Consider the following 21334-nt stretch of genomic DNA (forward strand, 5'->3'; position numbering starts at 1 on the left):
AGAAGAGTCTCATCACAGATGGCATCCAAATTTTGGCCGAAGCGGAAAGTTTGAGGGTCATAAATTGAGCATCACAAGTTGTGTAATTTATGCCCTTGTTCCACAGTGAAAGCTCGTTAATTCGAACCTCGATAATTCGAATTTTCGGATAATTCGAACTACACTACTTGGTCCGGCCAAGCTCCATAGAGATCTGTGTATAAAAAAGCCCGTTAATTCGAACGCGAGTCGGTTCCGCTACGGATAATTCGAACTACGCGCCGGCGCGTTTGGGCGGCTTGGCGCACATCACGTGGCAAAAAAAAAAAATAATAAAAGGTAAAGAAACATCTCCGCGATCGGTAGGCATAATTAGAGGCTGCGCACGTCCAAAACAGGGACAGAATAAGGAACCAGGTAAAACCATGGAAGAGTGGGTAAAACTTAAATGGCGCCATGACCGGCGTGGCGGCCGGCGGCTTTGAAGGGAGGGGACGCGGCCGCGGCAAGGTCAGTGCATGGCCGCGCGGCGGCGGCTGCCTGCTCTCTCTTCTGCGCAACCTCCGTAGCTCGCAACTAAATACTCGTTAATTCCAACCCTGTTAATTTGAAAATAGGGATAAGTACTGTCGGCGCGGTCCCAGCCAATGCCCATAAAAGGCTATGATCTCGGACGGGCACTATGGGTTAAACTTTTTTTTTTTTTTTTGCGATAGCCTTCCATCCTTCCACCCATCAGTCGTCAACGGAAGCACGGGAGTCAGCCGCGATCATGACACCGGCTTTTAGCACCGTTCGCTCCGATAAATCGAGTGGCAGTAGACGGCACCGCTCGCCCAAGTCGCTCATAGCATGATAAAGCGAACGTACTGAAAAGGAGGCTTGCACAACCGGATAAGTGCTGACACTTTGCCAAGTTTGCTTTCCTCCCCCCTGCCCGAGCTAAAGTCAAAAGATAAACACGCCGTTATTGCCACGCGTTGTGGACCGTGAAGGTGTGAAACAGAGGGACGCGCAAACGACTGATGCCTTTATTATTATTTTTTTTTTTTTTTTTTTTTTCAGATTGGTAGGCACAAATCTGGGCTGGGTGGGTTCAATATGCAAGCGAGTTCATTACCCGACTAAATACGGTACATTTACCGTAGTACAAACGGTTTTGGTCAGTTTTTTCGAGGCCATTCGATAATTCGAACATCGGATAACTTGAACTTTTTTCCCGGTTCCGTGAAGTTCGAATTAACGAGCTTTTACTGTACTGGCTTGAAATGGAGGCTCAAGCAAATCATTTCTAGCACTGTTGTGCTGCATGTACAACTCTGTTTGGGATAATATCCACCACTGAATGTGCATATTGCATTCCTTGATATGCTAGTGAAGCACCCCGCCGGGGTGGCGCAGTGGTTACGACGCTCGACTACTGTTCCGAAGGATGCAGGATCGAATCCCGGCCTCGGCGGCAGCTTTTCGGTGGAGGCGAAAAGCAAGGCGTCCGTGTGTTGTGCGATGTCAGCGCACGTTAAAGAACCCCAGGTGGTCGAAATTTCTGGAGTCCTCCCCTACGGCGTCTCTCATAGCCTGAGTTGCTTTGGGACGTTAAACCCCACAAACCTAACCTCCTATCTTGAGCATATTTTAAGCCATTTCTAAGTTTGACTTTATGCTCTGCATTGGCATCATTGCTTGGGCACTATCGTTCTATAACTGCTTTACCTCACTAGAGAGGAATGGTTGAAATTTGAAGCAGGCAGTTCTTATGCAGCAACACGACAGATACACTACAGACTGATTTCACTGCACAAAAACGAAAAAATGGTGAGACACAAATCTCAGTGAATTTTTGCTTTTATTTTGTCTTTCTATGTTTCTTAGTAGGTTTTCATCTCCTGTCATTGGTTTTGGAGAGGTACCGATTGAAGCCAGTTACCAGCTTTTCAATGTGGGTAATCACATTTTCTCTCAGCCCACTGGATGCACACAGAAACTTTTATCAAGTGCTCGTGTTTTTTTCTGCATGTGTATGAGTACACCTACAATATTCTGCAGTTGCACAGCAACTTCAACTTTCAAATGATATTGCCTGCATCACTGTGGAGAATAGTGCAGGGCTATGGACACTAAAAGCGACCGGACGCAGGCACAGTGCTATCGGCTGAGTTTATCACCAAAATAGACGGGGCGTAAATGTCAAGTCAACATCAGAATGCATGAAGAAAATTGTAGATGGTCAACATAATGCACCTTTTAGCAATAACGTTACCCTCAGACTAAAATGATGAGAGTATGTGACATGCTGTCTCCTGTTGCACACTCTCAATCCTCTCCAATCACACAGCACGAAGATCGACAAGAAAGGAAACGGGAGCAGTGCTCCTTTCTTGTCAGTATTCGTCTTCACTCTGTGTGATTGTAAGCATGACATACCACCACACCCAGCAAGTGGTTTTCTCCCCATCCTTTTTTTATTCTTGCACTCATCTTCCGTCTATCCAGTTTCCTATCTTTCCCTCTTCTCTGTTTGTAGCTTGTCCCGTCACTTTGCTCTGCAGTAATAGTGCATTGCCTGTTGTTTTTTGGTTTGCAGGGCAGGATTTCACTTTCAGCCGCACTCTGCATGGCACCCCGACAGCAGTGGGGGGCTCGGGCGACTGCTACAGCCGGGCCCAGTGTGCCCAGGGCCGCTTCTCCCTCTCACTAGCGGGCACCGACTTCACTGTGTCCCCCATCACCGTGTGGGTGACACAGGGCAGCCACACCTACCACAATGTGCGCCGCCTGCAGGTTCGTTCCTTAATAGAAAAATATTTAAAATACTCCAGGGGATAGAACTGAGATAAAAAGATCCACACTTCGGATCCTGCGCCACTGTCCTCCATGCAGGAAGGCCAGATCATCCAGGGCAGGTGCGGTGGCTACTGCGGCCAGTGTTTTCCAGACCCCACAGTAGGCCTGATGCTGGACGTTCGCCCTCCTTGACTGAGGTGAGTGGGCTTCCTTGTGTCACACTGCTATGTATTCCATGTCACAGCAGCCGCCACTGTGCAAATGTGCCCATTCAGTAATCCGCTTCTTTTGTCCTGAACTGCCATGGTGTCCGTAATGTCTATTCAAAATGCTAACTTTTACAGCTGCACTGCTTACTTCCTTGTTTGCAAGCCTCAGAGCAAAAAGCAATTACTTCCTGGTCTCAAGGCTCTAACCTGGCAGAGTTTATATTCCTCTGAGCAATAAATTTGCATTCATCAGATGTTCGTGCTTGTCTAGTCACACTTACATCGTTGCGTTAATCATTGCACAAGCCAACTACAGTTGAACCTCGATATAACGAAGTCCTACTTGCAGCCAAAAATTTCATTACATCGCGAATTTCATTACGTCGAAGTTCCCATGTTTCAGCTGTCAAAATAAAGTATAACTGGCTCGTGGAGCACTGCTACTTGATGAGAACTTGTAAAACACTTATTGAGGAAATACGCAAGACAATCTAGTAATAGTAGCACTAATAAGGGCACTGGATGCGTTTTTTTATATCGGGAGCATAATGAGTGATAGCAAACACCGCGAGGGCATCATTTTTCTCCGTGTGCGCATAGCAAAGAACAAGCGTAGCGCCTAGTACTCAAAGCCGTCACAAGATGTTGCCACTGGTTTCATCATCATCAATAAACATTTGCAGGCGGGGACGCATCAATCGGGAAAAAATTAAGAAAAATATGTTGGGATCGCTCACGCCGGAGTGGCTACCTTGGGCGTGGCTCGTTCTTGCTGATGGTGGGATTGACGAAGCGCTTGGCGAACGCTTATGCGACGGTTAAGTGAACGGTTTCTATCAGTGCTTAATTACGTTTCTTTTCTTGCTCTGCACTTTATTTTATTCGCTGTATGCGACCAGGGCACGTTATAATTTTTTTTCCGCCGCTCGCCCGTTTTAACTGTACGGTCACACTAGCTCCATCAGTTTGTCAACACTGGACTTTTTTTTTTCTACGAAGACATCGCACGCAAAAAAAAGAAAAAACAGATGCTGCAAGAAAATTCGGTTTACTGACTCAATGGTCGTGTTATTCATTGGAGTTACGAGACTGTTTCATGAATGCAAACAACTTTTATTGGAACTTTGTGGAGTATGTGCAGTCGATCCAGTTCATGTGGCAACAAAGAACTTTGTCAACTTCAACTGACGCTTTTTAATAAGCGTCGGCGTAATAAGGCGCTCGTATGTAGACAGGGCTACCAAGGCCTGCTCATGTGAATGCACGCCCGCGTGCGCACGCAGAACGTCCAGCGCATCCATGACTTGCGTCGGTGTAGGCACGCTGCTCGCCACATGGGCGTCTTGGTCAGAGTCGTCATCCTCCATTCCCGTGTCGGTGACACTCTGAATTATAGCGGCATCATCCAGCTTTTCGGTTGTAAGAGCACAAGCGTCGCTGAAAACAAAGTCTTCCAACGTCACGTCGCTGGGAGCACCACCCTGATTGCAGAGCAGCTGCCACGAGTCACCGACGTCTGTGCTGGATGTGGACGGCATGCTTTCGTGGTCGTCGTCATTAGCTTCGGAACCCAGTTCTTGGTTTGAGTGCATGCTATCCTTGAAGCCCGCCTTTTTGAAGCAGTTCGCTATAATCTCACTGCTCGTTGACTTCCATGACCGCGATAGCATCTCCAAGGCCATGAATACGTCGATTTTGGTCTCTCTTTTGAGCTCAATGTTCATCAATGTTCACTTCACGCTGTTAATAATACCCTGGTCCAGTGGTTGTATCAGGGAGGTGCAATTTGCGGGAAAATATTCGAGCTCGACGTTGGGGAGCGCACAGTCTTGAACATGATGCGCGGAGCAGTTGTCCACAAGTAGGCAGATGCTTCTTTCCTGCTTGCGCATTTCAGCATCCAAGTCCTTCAGCCATTTTGGGAACAAATCCCGCGTCATCCACGCCTTCGTGTTTGACGTGTATTTCACCGGCATCGTTTTCTTGCCGCTAAAGCAGCGTGGCTTCTCACTTGTTCCAATTACGAATGGCACGCGTTTATCGCTGGCACAGAAAAGAACAGTTAAACGCTGCTTAACTGTGCTTGCCACCATGGCATTTTTCATTTCGCAGCGCCAATGTTTTCTTTGGCAACAGCCGATAGAAAAATGCTGTCTCATCGGCATTGTAAATGTTGGCGACGTCGAAATATGCCAAAATGCCCGGGACACGATCACGCAGCCAGTCAGATGCTCCAGTCTCGTTCGCCTCAGCCGACTCGCCACTGGCCACCTTTCCAACAATGTAGTGTCTCTCCTTAAATCGTTGGAGCCACCCGCTGTTGGTTTTGAAGTCGTCGCACCCAAGAATGCAAGCGAAGTTCAGGGCCTTCTGTTGTAGAATGGCCCCGCTCAACGGCATGTTTTTGGCACGCATATCCAAGAACCACATGAAGAGGGCCTTTTCTACGTCGACGTAGCTTGCCCCCTTTAATCTTTTTCGCTGCAGGTCCGAGCCACCCACACTAACGGCAGTCATAATGCTGTCTTTCAATTTAAGAATCGTAGACAGTGAACTCTGCGAAAGTCCATACCTTTCGGCAACAGTCTTCTTCTTTTTGCCATTCATTTCTTCCGTGATGATCCTGGCTTTCATGTCTGTAGACAAAACTTTTCTCTTGCGAGGAGCTCTCATCTTGGACACAAAACTCACTGCTCGGTGAATGGAGCCAAGTCGAAGAAACGCTGCTGCTGTTCGTAGGCCTCAGTCGAGCTCAACAACGCGATGCTCTTTGTCAGCCTCCTCGGGCCTCACGTACGTGTATTTCCGGTTTGCGCTTTCACGTTCCGAGCGTTCCGAATCTCCGACTGGCCAGTGGCGTCATGGCGTGACGCGTCTTGCAACTTCCGTGCCGCGGGTTTTGTATACGTACGACAGATGGCGCGGCTGTACGTTCTCGCAGATTCCCAGACTGCCGGCAAAATTGGCGCGTAAAAGGGCAAATACAAAATGCGTTTTGTCTCGGCTAAACTTTTATCTCTCATTCGAATATGAAAGTCGCTCCTGGCACATGTATGCAATGCGCAAGGACTTCGTTACATCGAAAGTGCGGTGCAAAATTACTTCGTTAAATCGTGAAAAAAAAATACATGGTTTTCAATGGGGAAGTGATTGGGAAATTAAAAAAATGCGTTACATCGCGAATTTCGTTACATTGAGGTTCGACTATAGTGCTGGCCACTCATCACACCCTGAGAATAAGCACTCACATTTTCGGACCCTACTTTGCAAAATATGATGCAGCTCACTGGGCAGGAACTGTTCAGCACACATTTTTGAAGCTCAGTTCAGTGCCACTTTATGAGGGTAGCGTAACCGTGTGAGGAGACCTTACGGTAACAGCGGGCTAGCAGTGCATTGTGCCTGCAACTGCCCCAAAATCTTGTAGCAGTCCCGTGGTGTAGTGAATCACTTCTGTCACATCCCGGCATTTTGGCTTTGCTGCCTGTCAGAGAAGGTGTCCAAAGTGCACCACTTCCAATCAGTCCTACCCTCATAGAGCGAGGGCAGAAGCAGTTCCCAAGCATGATGCACTGTGAGCAAGCTCAGTGATGTCAAGCTGTAGGCAAAGCCAAAGCAGCACTATTACATTGTCACGCAAGGGTGACAAGGCCGTACACACCAAAAGAAGACACAGGCATGATGGTACTGAAATCAATTGATTATTGGGCTGACTTGCGCCCACAAAAGAACTAAGCAACTCGGCGGCGGCGATAGCAACAAACGTGCTCGTCGAACTAAGAATACCTGCCGCACACATCAGCGCTCATTTTAAAGGCAGTTCAGAACCATCTAGATAACATTGTAAACTGTCACTAGCACAACCTGGAACATTGTAGAAACATATACGAGGGGGCGGAATCTTCAAGACAGATCTCTGCGCATCTTGTGCGACAAAGAAACTCATAAAGGTGTGTCTCAGAACAAACAAAGAATACAGAATTGATACGCATGCCGGAATCACAGTGATAAGGCTGCATGCGGACACCTGCTAAAAAACAACAAATACAGTTTTGAAGGTTTCGGGGCATTACTTTCCCTTTAAAAAAAAACATAGCCTCGATGTTTCAAAATAAACAAAGCAACTTAACATAATCATTACAAATTTTAAACACCATTGATTCTTTAACGCACATAATAAGGCTTCAGAGGAACAACATGAACGTTTTCGAAGGGGGGGGGGGGCGCGTCGTCGTTGTGATGCTGTCGTACTGCGGGAATGACTTCATAGTCGAGTTGTCCGACGTGGCGAAGGATTTTGTATGACCCAAAGTGTTGACGCAGTAACTTTTCACTTAGTCCGCGGCGGCGAGTTGGAGCCCAAACCCACACTTGGTCTCCTGGATTGTATTCTGCGTGGCGTCGTAAGTTGTATCGTCAGCTGTCGGTGCGCTGTTGGTCTTTAATATGCAGCCGTGCGAGTCGTCCGGCTTTCTCTGCATGCTGCAGGTAGGCGGCGACATCAAGGTTGTCCTCGTTGGTTACGTGAGGCAGCATTGCATCGGGCATCGTCGTGGGCTCCCTGCCGTACACAAGCTTGAAAGGGGTCACTCTGGTCGACTCCTGGACTGCCATGTTATACGCGAAGATCACATACAGCAAGATGGCGTCCCAGGTCTTGTGTTCAGCGTCGACGTACATGGCGATCATGTCCGCGATCGTTTTGTTCAGGCGCTCCGTAAGGCCATTGGTCTAGGGATGGTACGCAGTTGTTCGTCGATAGCTTGTATTTCTGTATTCCAGGATGGCTTGTGTCAACTCCGCCGTAAACGCCGTTCCCCTGTCCATGATGAGCATTTCGGGGGACCGTGTCGCAAGCGAATTTGTTCGGCAAAAAATTTAGCAACCTCTGCTGTGGTACCGTTGGGCAGGGCTTTGGCTTCGGCGTAGCGGGTCATGTAATCGGTTGCCACGATGATCCATTTGTTCCCCGCTGATGAAGTTGGGAAGGGGCCGAGGAGGTCCATTTCAATTAGTTGAAAAGGCAGGATTGAGGACGGAATCGAGTTCATTAGTCCCGCTGGTCTGATTGGCGGCATTTTGTGTTGTTGGCGGCACGTCTTCACGTAGTGGGCAACTTCGGCAGGCAGTCGCAACCAGTAGTACTTCTCCTGGATTCAACGCAACGTGCGCGCAAACCCGAGATGGCCTGCTGTGGGCTCATCGTGCAACGCCTCCAGAATTTCCTGCCGGAGGCTTTTAGGCACAACAAGAAGCTGCGCGGTCCTGTTGGGTGCGAAGTTCTTCTCGAGGAGGCCATTGCTTAATGTGAACGATGATAAATGACGCCTGAACACAGCAGGAGGGGAAGCGGTCTTTCCTTCCAAGTAATCGACTAGCACTTTCAGCTCAGGGTCTGATTGCTGTTGTTCTGCGAGACTGTTTGTGCTTACCGGTCCCAAAAAGGCATCTTCGTCGTCCTCTTTCACCGGCGCATCAACGGGGGCTTGTGACAAGCAGTCTGCATCAGAGTGCTTGCGGCCTGACTTGTAGACGACTGTGATGTCGAATTCTTGAAGACGCAGGTTCCATTGGGCAAGGCGGCCAGAGGGGTCTTTCAAATTTGTCAGCCAGCAGAGCACATGGTGATCGCTTACCACCTTGAATGGTCAGCCGTATAAATAAGTACGGGCAGAACTTTGAAGTGGCTCAGATGATCGCGAGGCACTCCTTCTCGGTCGTCGAGTAATTGGCTTCGGCTTTCAAAAGGGACCTGCTAGCGTAAGCCATTACTTTTTCTTGTCCGGCATTCTTCTGATTGAGAATGGCGCCTAGCCTTAGACTGCTCGCGTCAATATGTATCTCGTTCTCGGCATTGTCATCAAAGTGGCCTAGCACAGGAAGGCACTTAAGTTCCTCAAAGGCTTCTGCTTGCGGTGCTTTCCATTGAAATGTCACTTCTACCTTTGCAAGCTGCGTCAAAGGTTCGAGGAGGCGTGAATTGTTTTTGACGAATCGTCGGTAATGCGCGCAGAGTTCGAGGAATCGGCGCACAGCTTTCTTATCACCGGGATGTGGAAACTGTGTTATCGCAGCTGTTTTGTGTTGGTCAGAGCGAACTCCTTCCTTGCTGATGATATGACCCAAAAACAACATCTCCTCATAGGCAAAGTGACACTTCTTTTAACGTTAAACCTGAGGACTTGATTGCGTCAAGTACTGTTCGAAGCCTACTCAGGTGGTCTTCAAAGTTCGAAGAGATCGTCTAAGTACACTAGACAAATTTGCCACTTCAAGCCAGCCAACACAGTATTCATTACATGCTGGAACGTCACTGGTGCAGAGCAGAGCATTGCCTTGAACTCGAAGAGGCCACCTGGCGTGATGAACGCGGTCTTCTCATGGTCTCTTTCATTAACCTCAATTTGCCAGTGCCCACTCTTCAGGTGCATCAACGAGAAGTACTTAGCGTTACAGAGCCGATCCAGTGTGTCGTCGATGCAGGGAAGCGGGTAGACATCTTTCTTTGTTATGCTATTCAAGCGGCGGTAATCAACGCAGAAACAAAGTGTTCCGTCTTGTTTCTTCACCAGAACGACTGTTGCCGCTCAGGGGCTCTTTGATGGCTGGATAACGTCGTCATGAAGCATTTCATCGACTTGCTGGCAGATGGCTTGGCATTCTCGTGGTGATACGCGGTAGGGGCTTTGGCGCAGAGGTCGGGCGTGTTCGTCCGTTATAATGTGGTGCTTGGCCAGTGGTGTTTGTCGTACCTTCAATGATGATGAGAAGCACTCACTGTAGCTTCGAAGAAGACTACAAATCTGGTCTTTTCTGCTCTGGGTCAATACCGGGTTGATGCCAAATGTGGCCTGACGAAATTGGTCAGGTGCGTCTTCCAGAGGTTGGTCGTGGAGAGCAAATACATCTCAGAGGTCCGCTAATTCATCGAGAAAAGTGATCGTCGTGCCCTTGTTGAGATGCCGGTATTCTTCGGTGAAGTTTTTTACCAGCACCTGAGCTTGTCCTCTCTGGAATTTCTTGATGCCTCTTGTGATGCCGGCACTTCTAGAGCAATAGAATATTTTCTTCAACAGAGGGTTGGAGCCCTTGAAGTCGGTGGCTGGTTCGCTAGCCTGTTGGCTGATCCCCCAGGATGACAGAAACATGGCTGGTGTCTTGGCTTGAAGGGGTAAACAGGAACTCGAAGGGCAGCACCTCCATCAGATGTCACATAGTGGTGACAAGGCCGTACACACCAAAAAAAGACACAGTCGTGATGGTACTGAAATCAACTTGCACGCTGACTTGCACGCTCGTCGATTGCCGAACTAAGAATGCCTGTTGCACACATAGCGCTCAATTTAAAGTTGGCTCAGATAACATCGCAAACTGTCACTAGCACAACCTAGAACATTGTAGACACATAGGCAGGTGGCCGGAATCTTCAAGACAGATCTTGGCGCATGTTGCACAACAAAAAAACCGATGAAGGTGCGTCTCGCGACGTCGAACATTAACAAACAAAGAATACAGAATTGATACGCGTGCTGGAATCACAGTGATAAAGCCGCATGCTAGCGGCTGCTAAAAAACAACAAATACAGTTTTGAAGGTTTCGCTGAAATATAAGCACAGCACAAGAATGTAGCTGTGGTAGGGACACGTGCGTGACTCTGCCAACGAGCACTACATTATGGTGCAACCAGGGTGACCTACAGAATCAATGTGTAGCAGTGCAGACAAGCACACATGCAGTACCAGTTTTCTACCAGGCGGGACAGACACATCTGTGGAGCATGTCCCTGCAGTGCGGCTGAATGCTCAGCCAGAAGAGTGCTTTCAAAATTCCACTGCCTAAAACTCTCCTCAAGGGCAATTTTGCAGACCTTGCTTAAGTGATGTCCATTGGGGTACTCCTGTGAGACAGTTTGGTGGAGCAATTTCAGAATATTGCCGCGAAACCTTTAAAACTGTATTTGTTGTTTTTTAACAGCCGCCGCCACACGACCTTATCACTCTGATTCTGGATCGCGTATCAGTTCTGTATTTTTTGTTTGTTGTAATGCCGAATTGCAAAAAGCTCAAGGGAGGAAAAATAAGTCTCAGCAATGATTATTCCAAGGAAATGCTTGACGTTTGCAAAAGGTTGCAGAAAAGCGCTGCCGCAGAATGGGATACTGGCGTTAAGGTTTCTTTAGTTCACAGCAAGCTCAAGGTAAATGGGAAAATCTATACCTGGAATCACGGTAGAAATGAGCGTTCCCTTTACCAGGAACGAGGTGATAAAGGCTCTTCAGCACACTCCACAATGAGGTGATGGTGGTGGCTTCACATGAAAGTGCCATTTCATGTAATTCACTCCAGGAACTCAAACAATGCAAGCATTACTAGGCTGCATTCTGGTCAGTGTGCCAAGCATAGCTAGTAAATCTACTGAACTTGAAAGTCTCTTACTCCAAGAAAGCCCACATATTTTTCTAATTACTGAAACGTGACTTAATTCTCCCACACCTAATGACTGTATTACAGTCAAACCCAGTTATATCGAACCCAGATATATCGAATTTTGGTTATATCAAACTCACGGAATATCCCCTTGAAAATTCTATGTAAAAGTATAGGAAAGCCGCGTCATATATCGAACTCAGTTTCACCGGTCATTCGATATATTGAACTCCGCAGCACGCACGGGAAAGTGTGCCTTCCCCAAAGACGATCGCATCACCCTTCGCCATTTGCCGCGTGACGTTTTCAAGCCATGCGCGGAAGGAATGAGAGGGGACAGTTCGGTGACGGCTGGTCTGGGAAGCGCCGTGCCCATTCCCCAAAGACGCGCGCATCTGCAGTTATCGTTTCCCGCGCGCCAACATATGACGTTTGCAAGCCATGTGCGTGGGTGTACCCATTCTTTTGCCGAGCTATCTCTCTCCTTCAGCACGCGCTACGCATGTGCCAAGCCAGCTGAGCCCGTTTTCAGACAGACGTCGGACGCTTTCTCCAGCATGGGTTGCGAACCCTCTGCACGTGGCGGCTGACGTGGCGATGGCGCCTGCGGACATTAAGAAGCGGCAGCTTTTTATTTATTTTTTTTTGCGAGTCATCCTTTAGCGTAAGATATGGCGGCTGCGGACGTTAAGAAGTGGCAGGTTTTCTCCTTTTTTTTTTTTTTGCGGGAGTCGTTTATTTTTGCATGCATGAATCAACGAAAGCACGCATGCCACGCGGTCAGCTGCTGCGATCATGACGCCCGCCCTAAGCGCGGAGTCATAAATCGAACCAGGCTTGTGCAATCAAGTCATCACGGACACTCTGCCAAGTTTGCTCCCCTCCACCGCAGGAGCTATCAAAAGATAAACGCGCCCTGACGTTATCGCTGCGCAGCATCTTGGCATGGAGCCAAGAAATGAGCCGTGGATGAGACGACCGAGTGACGTGCGCCATCGCGCCATCGACATGCAACGAAAACGCTCGCGATTTCTGCCGCGGCGACACAGAAACCTTGTTTTGAGCTGCCATGGTGGCTCCAGCGGCGAGAGGGACGCAGTTCCAACAAGTTTGAAATTTTTTGCTCTGTCGCTGCCGCTTGTCGCTGAGATCACTTGCATGTGAGTGAGCTGGCATTAACGCTTCTTTTTTTTTTTTTTTTCAGATTCTCGGGTGCAAAAGTGGTGGATGGGTTCATTATGCGAGTGGGTTGATTATGCGACAAATACGGTATCGTTTTTTCGCATCGTAAGTGCCGTCGCACGCCGATTTCTGTATATCGAATTATCGATATATCAAACTATTTCGCGATCCCCTTCGAGTTCGATATATACGGGTTCGACTGCATTCCTCCGGGATACACTATATTTAGATAGGATAGAGGTACTCGGGGGCATGGCCATTGTAGTTAAATCATCTCTCAAAGTGACACAGGTGGACTGCAGCATGTCAGAATCGGTCTGGTGCAGAATACAGTTCACCGCGTATTTTGCTATTTATTGACCACCTAACCCTGAATTTCTTGATGAATTGAGACTGTTTCTATTCGTGCATGCACAGGGCGATGCACGGTTCATAATGGCTGGTGGTTATAACCTCCCGCACATTGACTGGGATGTCACCTGGACACATAGAGACTTTGAGTGCAGAAGAACTCTTATAAATTTCATTTTGTACAACTTTAGACAAACTGTCCACGAAAATGCTAGAGTAACACTTCATTCTCAGTGTTTACTTGATCTTGTATTTGTTTCAAATAAAGTCGGCAATTGCGAACTGACTGTCATGAATGACATAAGATGATTTTTCTTAATGTACCTGTTAACAAAAGCGCTTGCACAGAGCCTTCTCCTCAGGTGAAGGATTATGCACGGGCGGACGATATTGGAGTACTTAGAAATTTATTTTAGTGGGTTTCAGTTAGCCCTCGAGCACTTATGGCAGCAGTTTATTTTGCATGGATCGTTTTGTTCCAACATGGCACAAAAAAATATGGATAACCAGAAATATACATATCATAGATATTACATAAGAAGAAAGTTACTCCTTCCACCCTGATAGACAAAAGCTGCTGCATCAGCATTGAAGCAACGCTTCTTCGATGAAACCTTAGCCGGCTATCTCGAAACCTTTCCCGATAAATTTTGGTATTATTTAGGTATCAAACTGGGAACAACGATTTTGACTGCAAGGTTGGAGATAGCGGATGGTTTTAATAATTTTCAAACAGTCTTCACGAGATCTGCCGGAAACTTCAACACTGATCACGTAGATCTCGCATGGGCAAGATCAATTTCAATGACAAACATTTGTTTCACCTTCTTCCTTCATCGCCTTCTTCCTTCCTTCCTTCCCTTTGCCTTCCTTTGCCTTCCTTCGCCTTCTTCAGCTGTTACTAGATTTAGATACGAAGAAGGCAGGTGCTCCCGATGGAATACCCACTGCATTTCTGAAAAGATATGCTGAATGGGTGTCTTTTTACTTGGTTGCCATTTCCGACAAATCGCTCCAAGCGCATTCCATACCAGAAGAAATTGGCGTTGTGCTGCCGTTATTCCTATATATAAAGATGGTCGCCGAATGCTCGTAACCAACTATCGACCCGTGTCGCTTACATCAGCATGTTGCAAACTCATGGAACACATCATAGCGAAGCATATCGCTGTGTACCTGGAGGCTAATGGATCATTTAATGAGCCCCAGCACAGTTTCCTCTCTCAACAACCACGCAAGACTGTCCATGATTTTGCAAAGGCTTTAGATCACCATCAGCAGATTGACATTATATGCATAGATTTCATGAAAGCCTTTGATAAGGTGCCGCACAATGACTTGCTTCTTAAACTGCATGAAATAGGCATTAAGTATGAGGTTCTGAAATGGATTGAGGCCTACTTGTCTGGCCGTAAGCAGGTTGTACGTGTTAATGGCTGTGAGTCTGGATTATTGGATGTGCACCCGGGCGTACCACAAGGGTTCACGCTCGGGTCTATATAAACGACATGGTGGCTACTGTTGAATTACCTGTAAAAATTAAACTTTTTGCTGATGATTGTTTAATTTATGGGCCAGTATCGTCTACAGAAGACCAGATTAAAATTAACCAATGCCTCGATGCCTTCAATTTGTGATGTCAAAAATGGAAAATGCAATTTAATTACAGTAAAAGAACTTTGGCACATATCACCAGGAAAAAAGCCACTTATCTTCCAGTATTTTATAGGTAACTACTACTTGGCAAATGTGTGTAGTTTTAAATATTTAGTCATAACTATTGCACATGACTTACACTGGCGCATGCAATTTGAAGCGGTTTATTGGCTGCTTTTATAAAGCTATGTTTTTTTGAGAGCAAAGTTGTTGAGGGCAACAAAGAATGCAAAGTTATTTGCATATAAGACACCCATTCGTCCAGTGCTTGAGTATGCTTCAGCAGCCTGGAATCCTCACCAAAAGGTACTGCAAGATAATATGGAGAAACCACAACTTGCGGCACGTTTTATCTGAGGCAGATATATGAGGAGTCGCCAAAATATTGCAGTCCTGTAGCCTTGAGCCGTTAGAAATGCAAGAAAGAAAGGAAATACTGCATAAAGATTTAAGCTAAGCACAGCGCCAGATTGAATCCTGTACTTCACTCGCACTAACGTATTTTGCTTCCTGACGCAATGGAATAAATTGCCTACTCATGTGGTCTCGACCAGTACTTTAATGCCCCCCGTCCTATTACTTTGTGCGTGCTTTTTCGCTTTCTATGCCATTTGTTCCAGCTTTTTGAGATGGAAGTGTTCGTTACTGTCATTTGAAATTTTAGTATTGATTTTATATGTATTGTTGATTCCCTCCCTGCCATGACCCTCGGTAAGGGTTAACAGTATAAATAAATGAATAATAAATAAATAAATTTTATACATAATTTTTTCCAATGGGTGTTGACTGGCAGCGTATCAGTGGGTTTGCCATATGTGTAATTATGCTCATACGAATGGACGCAATTGCTTCCATGTTATTTCTGTTTCCTTTAAGAAAAGAAGTGTGGCATGCAAGATACTAACACTAGTGGGAGGCATACAATTTGTGCTAAGATCCTGTCCTGCAATGAAATCATGTTAGGTATTCCGAGGCGCAGTGTCTAGATATTTCTTGCTACATTAGCCAATGTTTACTGCAGTGGTCAATTTTGTCACTGTCCTACACGGTAGGTGAAATGAGTATGGCCATAACAAGAAATGTGCCTTGCAGCAATGAAGTAGCAAGGCATGTTTGGTGAGTGAAATCATGTTTGCAAAAGGAAAAAGTACCAGCAAATGTGGACAGAATACTTGTGGCATGCAAGTCTTCTGCACTGCCGCATACTGTGCTGTGGCAGCACACTTCTCAGCGCAGCGCGTTAGTCCTTGCATGCCGTGCTGCAGTAGCAACTAAGGCATTGCTCTGCAGTAAAGCCTAAATGTGACCACAAATCATGAAAGAATTGTCAAGTAATATGCTTCACTCATATCGCTAGTTCCAAGTGACGCACCAAAGGGCTATCCTTGCTGCATGTTTACACCTTCCCGCTGTCAGTATTGAAGTAAGGCATTCGCAGGATTTTTCCACACTGCGATTCATGGTTTCCTGTGTGTTGCCATGACATAAAACTCCAGGCTGCTTGATCGTGATGGGTTGCGCTTGACAGCTTCGATATGGTTCTGTGAGAACACGCTGCTACTTGGTTCTAAGCATTGTTCTAAGCATTGCTCCACTATGTTTCTGTTTTTTGCAGCTGGACGAGTTAGATCTGCCGAACCTTTCGGTAAGCAAACGAGTGCATTGTTCTAGCTGGCAAGGTTCACCCTTGTGTAGTGTCTTGCATGCCATACCTTAGATGTAGGAGAAGTCAGCAGGGTAGAGATGTGCGGCCTGGTCATCTTCTGCCATCAAAGTACCCGACATACTTTATCAGTGCTTGTCCATCTTGTGTCAAAAATGACACATGTACTACCAGACATGTGAAAGGTTTGTAATTCCAGAAGGGATCGTAAGTCCCTGCCACCACCACTTGTCCATATGCTCATGCATGCTTCGTTTCCTATGAAAATGCACCACAGTCTCCACAGGAGTACACAATTTGTGCACATTGTCGCTTTCACGTAGCCATATCACGCTGCTGAGCTGTAAACCTATGTTGTTGCTCACTCTTATTGCAATTTGCGAGGGGAACAGAATGTGAATTAATTATTAATTCTTGGTTTGGTTTAGCAGTTTAACATGCCTAAGCAACTCGGGCTATGAGAGACACTGTAGTGGAGGGCTCCGGAAATTTCGACCACCTGGGGTTGTTTAATGTGCACTGACATTGTGCAGGTGCCTTGCTTTTCACCTCCATCGAACAGCGGCCAGGATTCGATCCTTTGGCAGAGCAGTCGAGCACCCTAACCACAGCCCGGTGGGGGCGTGACATACTTAAAGACTAAACCATCATTTTACCTTGAAAAATTGCCTTGCTGGCGTGTACTTATCAATGACTTTGTTTTCATTTTGCTTTATCGCTCTTTTTATTTGCTTGAAATGCATCTGCAGAGTGACTCCGTGACGTGACCATCATCAAGGATTCTCAGTGGATATTTGCAAAGGAAACTCTCAAGTGACGCAGTGTTCTACGCTGAGTGCAGTATTTTCTGGCAAGTCTTCTCGACTGAAAGTGGACTGAATAGGAAGGCTGTCAGACCTCATCTGCTCGTCTCACCTGGTCCTTGCTTCCAAAATGCCACAGCTCCTTTGACCTAGCGTGCTGCTTGGATTTGTCAGTCGGTGTGCAGAACTCGATCATGACTGCGGGAACAAGCCGTGCCACTAGACAGCAACAAAGGGAAGAAGACAGTGTGCACTTGACTCTGTTTCTCTGGACACTCGTAACTGCATGACTGTTCATTCTGGAGGCTCTCGATTGTTGCTGTTTCTCTGTGCTCTCGTAATTTCTTTTCCTCTTCGTTTCTACTGCTTTCTTTCTCTATCCTTTGTGTGATCATTCGACGACATGGAGACAACGCAGTGGTGTTGCAGTGTGGTTGTATCTGCCATGTTTCCAAGAAAGGTGGTCGCTAGTGCACATAAGCATACAGACTTCCCATAAGTGTGCAAAGGCTCATTCGACGCAGGGCGTCCTCGATGAACTGTGCTTCGGCGAAATGAACCTCGACGAAACTTCGCTTGACGAAGCACTCATTTTGGAGTGTAACGCTGTCATCATTATTTATTTACTTATACAGGAGAAGTGCCAAGTTTCAAGAGGAACCAAGGATTATATACAACCTACTTAGGCAAGCCCCGGCTAGTGTTTTACCCTCTATGGTGCTGCATTTGCATTCGCTCTGGGTTAAAGAAACACACGCAGTTGCACCAAGATGAACCCTACCCACGATTTTCTGTCAGTTGTGTGTTCTAATGACAAATTAGTGTTGCTTTAATTCTGCTTTGTGCAAGGTATTTGTTGAGCATTTACACATTGTATTGCATCAGAATTTCTGTTTAGCCCACCGGTTTGTGAGCACCATTCTCTCAAAATTTCTAGTTTTACACGACTCAACGTGACATTTAGTGAATCTTTGCATGGCTATGCAGTTTTCACAGGAAAATTATGGCTTGTGCATTATTGGTGCGAAACGGGGAATGTAAGGTCACAAATAAAGGTATAAAAAGTGGGTAGTTGTAATACCTGAGCACTGCTAGAAGGGTCATTGCAGATGGATGAAGACAGGGATAAATTTCACATTTGTAATTTGTGCACCTATTTGCCCTATGACTGCATGCACTCTTGTCTATGCGATACAAAATAACATTTTGTAACATTCACCCCATGGCATTTTTTTTAGTTGCTAATGAAACATGCCACACCGAAGTAGCAGAAAGCGCATGAGACCACTCTGCCGAGACTTCTAGAATCAGCTTTTTGAAATATTGAGATGAGCTTTTTGATTGGTGCAAGAATTGAGCGAAACAGCTGCATGGTCACATGGAGCTGAGCTTTGGCTTTTTTATTTGTCATTACTCTCAGTCCGCACTGTGGTGTGACCAAGCTTATCCGAAGGTAGGTGTACCCTCGGTCTACCTGCAGTACCATCAGCTAGTAGTTCTTTCTATCGTAACTAAGTGACGAATGCAGGCTGCACCAAGTTCTAGCTAGCATAGGGCCCTACTGCCATGCTCTCTACAGTGGCCTCTATTGGCCATATTATATACCAAGTGCAGCTTATGTGTCTACTTAGAGTGCAGTCTAAACTCTTTTTACAAGTGCGTCGATATGCGTGTGTATTGTTGTTGTGAGAACTGAAAAATATTGTTGCTTGTAGCCGGTGTTCAGGCCACCTACCTCAGAATGCCTCCTTCCTCTGATGGCCGCACTTTGAAACTCTTTCAGTGTTGTATATTATGCTCTCTTCAGTAAACATGTGCTGTTGCATAGATAGTTTAATCCCGCCCACATGCGGTGCAATTTTCACAGCTTGGTTATAGCTGGGCACACATGTTGCACTTTAGAGCTTTGCTGCCAGTGTGTAAGGGGCCAAAGTGAGTTGCTTCTTCTGTGTGGTGCGGGAGGACTCCATTCTGTGTAAAGGTGATGAAGGCATCGCAGCGCTCAACTCTTTTTAGTGCTAGGAAATTGCCATTTTTTTCCAACTGAGAACTTGAGACTGTAGAATAATTCTGCATGCTTTATTGCTTAGCGACAGCTTACTAGAGGAGCAACGGTGCAAATAATGCCTTTCAGGCTAAAAACAGTGCAGAATTTTGCCATAGGTATATTTTTGCCTCTCTTCTGTTTTGATATCACTACCCTTAGTGCAGTGCACATTTTGCTAGTCGGGCATACTTTAGTGATAGTATTGTAGCCTAGGCACTGCGGCTAGCCTGCCACCACTTCATAGCCTACACCAGAATTTTTTGTGTTTTCAATCATTTTTGAGCACAGAACAAGCAGTCAACAAGTTTAAAGCCTTTAGGACTCAGATTTTATTTTACTGCCTGCAGTCAAACTGCTGGACTCATTGGGTACATGCCTTTGTGCAATTAAACCACATAATGCTCCAGCCACGATACATTTATTCTGTTGCTCTGAGTTAAATATAAACATCTCTATTTTTGAATATTTTTTTCAAGATGACAGGTGAGACAAGAAACTCTGACTACAATCTTTTGGGCAGCTATTGAGGGGTCAGTAAATTTGTTCGCATTCACAGTTCATATTAAATTTTTCACCTGTCACAATGATGGTGTTGTTACGGTGTAGGATGTCTATTCTTCTCAGAATGCCTCTCCTGTAACAAACTGGCATCTCTGCAGGGGTCGTTTTCTTTTTTGGTTGCTTGCTTTCAGTATTCGATTAAGGCTTTCCCAGAACATAACCTGTAGCAGAGAACTGAATGGAAGAGCACAAAACATGACAGAGTACGGCCAATCCCCACAGTGTATGCAAAAATGAAGTAGCACTCTAAATTCTGAGTCTTCAAGAAGCGCCATTGTCAAGCACTATTTTAAAGAGTTGCCCTACATTTCACCCCAGAGCAGCACATCTTTGTCATTTTTTGCATGAAATGTGTTCTTGCTCTTTTGATTCTCTTCAAGCTGATTGTCAATTTCACCTTTTATTTCCCTATGACTCAAAATTATTTAAGTTCTAGAAAACTGAACATTTGAAAATGTGGCTAAATGCTTCCAATATGCTACACAGTTAGTAGATTAAGTGTGCTACTAAGCATTGACAACCATTCGGATGTCCCTTGCAACAACATGTGCATTCCCAGCCTGTGATGCAGGCTAGAAAGGTTCAGTGTTCTTTTATTGAAGCAGGGGTCGCTTCAGTTCCGTCCGATGTACTGTGGCACTGCTAGGATAGTGTACTACTCGTGTATCGCAAAGGACTGGTCAATTTTGCGCAGTGTTAGTCTTCAAGACTTAGTAGGAGAGTGGGTGGGAAGAACATCTCTCCTATGTAAAAAAAAAGCCTTTGCAATTACATTGGAGCTTACAAAACTGCTTTTACTGCTTGCTGGTTGAACCTAAAACATGCTTGCATTTTTGTTCTTCCTCGAACTGGCATCTGGACTTTAATTTGTATTAAAAGTTTTAGAGGTGCTGAGTGTGAGCATGTGTGAAAGAACTTGGTGACTCCAACTGAGCTCATCAATGTGCGCTTGTGTAAGTTAAATGAGCGTTCTTTGAGACAAAAGCTGCAGTTTTTCATGTAGTTTCCAAATACAAAGCATGTGTATGAAAGAAGCTCCCCAGTTATAAGTGTGTCATACCAACCCGAGTCCTCCACCCCATCCTTGCACATTCATCCCTTGGGCCTTGTGCTCACTTCATGCTCATGTGTTATATGCGTCATGCTTTTTCGTGCTGTGCATGTAGCGGACAATGACTATGGTGATTATTATAATTATTGTAATTTTTTTTCTCCTCAGGAGAGGATGCTTTTGCGCCTCTCTCTGCACTGCCACGTGTTTTGGCCGCACTGTCTGTAAATAAACATTGATGCACATCACCAGACTATGCATGTGTACGACTGTTAACTGCAATTTCTGTCGCAGTTGCCGTAGAGCGTTAGGCAGTGGAAAGCTTTTATTCCTTCAGGCCTTATAAAAATGTTTGCTTTCAACAACTGCACTTGACTTGCAAATCAAAAGTACACTTTAGCCTGCAGAGTGGAAAAAACGGCTGTGTTACGTTGATTGCACTCTGAGAAAAACATTTTTCTATTATGTTTCTCAAGAATCATTTAAAGAACCATTTGAGATATTTTAGAATAGATTGGACTATGCATTTGTACAATATTGTGTTATTTATTATTTTTATTTATTTTATATATCACATACTGCGGACCAAACATGGTCCGAGCAGGAGAGGCACGGTACAAA

General features: G+C 45.8%; 1 protein-coding gene across 6 annotated transcripts in view; it reads left to right on the plus strand.

Annotated features, from left to right (window-relative positions):
* AdamTS-A (ADAM metallopeptidase with thrombospondin type 1 motif A) overlaps positions 1-20966 on the plus strand; it is a 638686-nt gene extending 617720 nt beyond the window's left edge. For 5 of the 6 annotated variants that reach the window (XM_084579541.1, XM_084579538.1, XM_084579540.1 and 2 more), the window contains 4 exons: positions 2564-2760; positions 2860-2960; positions 16204-16233; positions 17001-20966. In XM_084579541.1, the coding sequence (XP_084435667.1) occupies positions 2564-2760; positions 2860-2955 (293 nt within the window). In that variant the 3' untranslated portion in view covers positions 2956-2960; positions 16204-16233; positions 17001-20966. The remainder of the gene's footprint in view (positions 1-2563; positions 2761-2859; positions 2961-16203; positions 16234-17000) is intronic. The other variant, XM_084579539.1, reaches the window with a different exon arrangement.
* The last annotated feature ends 368 nt before the right edge of the window (positions 20967-21334 follow it).

This window comes from Amblyomma maculatum, chromosome 9, assembly GCF_055883805.1.
Source record: "Amblyomma maculatum isolate TAMU_Amacu chromosome 9, ASM5588380v1, whole genome shotgun sequence".
NCBI classification, from domain to species: domain Eukaryota; kingdom Metazoa; phylum Arthropoda; class Arachnida; order Ixodida; family Ixodidae; genus Amblyomma; species Amblyomma maculatum.